The 4,582-nt window shown below is 43.0% G+C and overlaps 1 protein-coding gene across 1 annotated transcript; it reads right to left on the bottom strand.

The window, feature by feature from the left end:
* Positions 1–1,878: 1,878 nt before the first annotated feature.
* LOC148024373 (F-box/kelch-repeat protein At5g15710-like) lies at positions 1,879–4,324 on the bottom strand. Its single transcript, XM_087694004.1, has 2 exons — positions 3,683–4,324; positions 1,879–3,334 (listed from the first exon to the last, which is right to left on the bottom strand). The coding sequence occupies exon 2, from the start codon at positions 3,233–3,235 to the stop codon at positions 1,991–1,993; it is 1,245 nt and encodes a 414-aa protein (XP_087550130.1). The 5' UTR covers positions 3,236–3,334; positions 3,683–4,324; the 3' UTR covers positions 1,879–1,990.
* Between the last annotated feature and the right edge of the window lie 258 nt (positions 4,325–4,582).

The following is a 4,582-nucleotide window of genomic DNA, read 5'->3' as shown; positions in this document are numbered from 1 at the left end:
CAGCCTCCAGACTGCTGCGTTTTGGTGACCAGCCTACTGCCATTCACTATTCAACACTCCGATTGGTGGTCAAACACTTGGGATCCGTCTTCGGTGGACGTCACACTCCAACATTGCTCTGCCCTTGAGCACACTGTACACTCTTACATTCATTTACAGCATTCATTCACTTCAGAGTTGTGTTCTCTCTCTCCCTTCTTCTGTTTGTGTTTGAGTTTTGAGTTTTGCGTTTAGGGTTTGAGTTTTGAGTTTTGCATTTAGGGTTTGAGTTTTGCCCTCTGTGTCTGTGTGTGTGTCTTTGTGTTTCTGTCGTGGTCGTACACTCTGTGTGTCCTCAGTGCAAACCCTAGCAAACTTCTTAACAGGACATACGAGCTGTTGTCCTTAGCATGAATGGGAGACTACCACCTCTTTGTTATGGTGATGGCTATCATATCTTATCACGTTGCACACTAACAATTTCGCTCTATAAATTGTCCATGTTTTCCTGTTTATTTTTGTCGTAATCTCCACTATGGTGATGGCTATTGTATCTTGTCATGTTGCACTTATGATTCCATTCTACGTTATGTTGTTCATGTTTTGTCTCTATGCCCATTGATCTTGTTTCTTTTTGCAGCTCCATTGTATCATTCTTACAAAGTTCCCAAGGGGCAAATGAAACACAAAGGTGACACATACTTATGCAGTCCACGTCAACTCCCTCTAAAGTGTATATTGTTCATCAGTTTTCTTCATAGGGAACTTCTCTTCATCTTTGGGAAGCACAAAGGCAAGATACAAGTATATCCCAAATCAAAGACCTTGTGTCGTTTGTGATCATCAGACTATCTAAACATTGGGGATTAGCCTTTACTCTTACCGCCCAATCTTACTGCACATTTACCTTTTGTTGACAAATATGTAAAATATGAGTTCAAAGGGCAAAGGCATCACCATTTCATATTTCCAAATTACAATGCAAACTAAAAATGTTGCTTATGTAATATGGATGCCTAATTCTGACATAAGCTACAGCTCTGAATATTGGATTTAGATTGATCTGACCCAAAATTGTCTGCGGCTTGTCCCAAGTTGGCCTTGCAGCGGTGGCATTACCTCTGCCCACTGTATGATTGGTGCTTAGTGCTTGGTGCTTGGGCAGCCTTCCACCTGGCTTGGCTGAGGTTGTCCAACTGCCTGCCTTCTAAATGTGTCCACATGCTGTTCAGAACAAAACCTGCTGCAGCAGCAATGCTACTTACATCCACCTCATGCCATAACTTATGAAAGATACAACCACAAAGTTGGTCACCCTTGAAATCTCCACAAGCTCATCACACATAATCAAGGCTCCAAAAAAATCCATGTGTTTGACTCTGCAGAAGAATACTTTCTCTAACCCCTCCCGTTGAACAGTTATTCTGTCAGACTGTCCCTTTAACTTCCCCTCTAAAAGAATGAGTTCAAATAAAACTATTTAACGCATTTCAGACTGATTTTATCATTTTCTTAGCCGCATTTCTTCATTACTATAGTCCACAATAGAGAGGGAAGTCTCAGACATCACCAACTCCAACCAGAGCATTATTAAAACATGTATACGAACTTTCAGATCAGAAGCACGATCCGAATGCAAAAGTGAATTCCCTATTTGCTCAAGGTCAACAGTAAAAGCATGGACTTCTAGATCCTACAGGCAGATCACCAGTTAAAGTGAGCTACAACCGTGGCCAATAAAGGACTTGTAGATTCTACAGGCAGTTCACCAGCCACAAGCACAAAACCAAAAGCATTAGAAAAAATATATAAACAATACCATGTCCACCAATAGAAAACTAAAGGCTGTCAAAAGATGGGTGTTCAGAATGATAATCGCAAATTAGATTACGAGCATAATGAATGTATCTAGACATCTAAAACAGTAGATGAGACTGAAAGAAGTCTACCTTGACTTCAAAGAATATAATTTTGTTGTGTAGGAAGACAAAAATACATAAGGGAACAGATGCTACAATATAATTGCATCTAGCCTGGGTTCAAAAAAGAAACCCTTGATTCTTTTACAAGAAGAGCCTGACAGAAGTGGGCAACCACCAAACCAGTGCCATAACTTTTTAGCTGAGTCATACATAAGCCATCTTTGCTGCTTTTGAGCAGAGAAGCAAATATAACTTCCATGCCCAAAACACTGAAAGCTTTCTGCAGAAGATTTCAACAATGCTTTAAACATCATATGTGGCATTCTTCCAACTTCTACCCAGAGCATCTGACGTAAGTCAAGCTCCCATATCCGCATGCTTTGATGAACACTGTACAAGCCTACTCTACCCACAAGTAGAAGGGAACCTGCTTCTCCAGCCACCAAAAATGCATCCAAAAGAGATCGTGGCATTCTGACAGGGATCGATTCCCATACCCCCCTGTCTGTATCAAATGCCACCAACCCACAAGGTGATAGGGTAAGACAGTAAAGCCGGCCATTGCAAAATGCTGACTTAAGGGAATGAAGATTTCCAACAGGCATGCTCTCATACACAGCCCAGCTGTTAGACTTTGAGTCGTACACTTCAGTAGGCATAACTCTGCTGCTGCCAGCATAGCTGCAGTCACCAGCAGTTATGATCCTGTAACACCTAGCTTTCTTATCAATAAACATGTTCACAAATCCAAGCTGCCTGCTATGATGCATATCTGGTAGGATTTTGCATTCTTTTCTGAAAGGGTTGCAGACAAACAGCTCATCGTGCCGTCCTTCCAATCCAGAAAAGCACAGCAATCCCCCTGCACTGGCAATAAGAGAATGTGCTTTCTTTGGGATGAATGCCAATGGAAGTGCGTGCCAAGTAGCCATGGGATGGCTATAAACAGCAGTCTGCCAAGTTTCTCCACTCCTCTGTGTCATGAGGAAGCACGGCCCGTGAGGAGGAAGCTGTGAAAGAAGGTTGAGAAATCCACACTCGTTCAAGATAGAATGCCATCTCCTGCACACACTCCGCATTCGAAAGAGACAGACAGGTGGCAACCATGCAAGAACTCTGTCCACCAACTCTTCAGGCAAGTCTCCCCAGACCGAACCTTCCAAAGCAATTTCTTTGGGAGAAGTTGAGCTCGGAGAAACCACCATTTCTTCCTCAAAGCCCCGGGGTTTCGTCTTCAATCGCCGAAAGAGCTTCTGCTGTGTGCTAGCATCGCAGCTCAATGTTGTGGGTCCGTCACCGTCCTTAGTCAATGGCTCTTCTTCAGCACTGTCCATCCAAAAAAAAGCTCTAATCTCACAAAATCTACTCGGGATTTGAGATCGATCTAAATGGTGCCAGAGGTAGGAAAGCTCTGCAGCCGGATCAGTAAAAGCCTGCATAAAGCAATATACTTAACCTGAAAGCATTTACTGTGAACACTGAAGGAGACACCATTCTGTCTAAGCAAGACATTTTTTTTTCTTTAATTTCTAAAGCAATACAAATTTCATCAGGAGCAGGGGATAACAAATTCCGCATAACATGTAGAGACAATGAGACAATCCTTTACTCACTAAATCGTGAGCAAATCCGCATAACATTTAGGAACAATGAGACGATTGTTTGCTGATTCAATTCTTTGCAAATCAGGCGAAAATGAGCTTCATTCCTCGAAATCAATGGAAGCACCAAAATCGGCACAGGATTCCTGAATCGCAAGAAAGATTCGAAGCGATACGTACCCGAGGGCATTCCTGGGGTCGATCGAAGCGACTGTTTTCTTATAAGGAAGAGTGACCGCCGGCAGTGAAAAAAATGAGAAGGAAACAGAGACACAGACGAGTAAGAAGCCAGAGGCGAGACGGAGATCGCCCCCCCGGTTCCGGAACCAGCCGAGAAGAGACGACGAGCGCTGGTGTGGCCTTGAGCCATCATAGTTTTCCTCTTATTAACCTTAATCCACCTTTCATACTGATGGCCGATCATAATACACTTGACAATTGCCCTCCATAATATACTCCACCATACACAATCCTTAATACCCAATAAAACTCACTCCATTAGCCCCTAGCTAATAATTTACCCTTTCATTCACTTCAATTCACCTTGCTAATGACTAATACCTTGCCCCATGATAATAACACTTCCATTAGCCCCTTACTCTCATTTCATATGAATTCTATAGCCCATCATAGCACTTAACAACCCTCTGAGAACACCTTAGTCAAACAAAGAGTCCCTTGGCCCCTCACAATAATGCCCGTACCAGTTCTAACCCACCTTAGTAATGGGTTTTAAGACGGCCCTTGGCCCCCTAATAATAACATTTGCATTAGACCCCTTGCTCTCTTTCCATGAAAATGCCCTAGCCACCTTCCCCACCCTTACTCCCTTTTCATGAAATGTCTTGGCCCATTCTCCTGCCCTTACTCCCTTTCCATGAGATATACTTTTGCCTTCGAAAAGAACTAGCATTATCCCCCTTTCATCCATTGGTCCTCCCCTTTTTCACGAGACTAATCATGATGGCTTATGGAAACACCTAGATGTTTTACCAACCAAAGGGTGCACCTCTCCCACCCCTACCAGCGACCTTTCTTGAAGGATGGATAATGGTCACCATAATGATGTTTCTTTCCCAA

This window comes from Lygodium microphyllum, chromosome 15, assembly GCF_053477565.2.
Source record: "Lygodium microphyllum isolate KBCC chromosome 15, Lygodium_microphyllum_v1.1.10, whole genome shotgun sequence".
Lineage (NCBI taxonomy): Eukaryota > Viridiplantae > Streptophyta > Polypodiopsida > Schizaeales > Lygodiaceae > Lygodium > Lygodium microphyllum.
This window is presented reverse-complemented; position numbering and strand designations above follow the sequence as displayed.

What these genes read in the sequence shown, in the direction of transcription:
- LOC148024373 (XM_087694004.1), bottom strand. Translation starts at nt 3,235, where the DNA reads ATGGACAGTGCTGAAGAAGAGCCATTGACTAAGGACGGTGACGGACCC.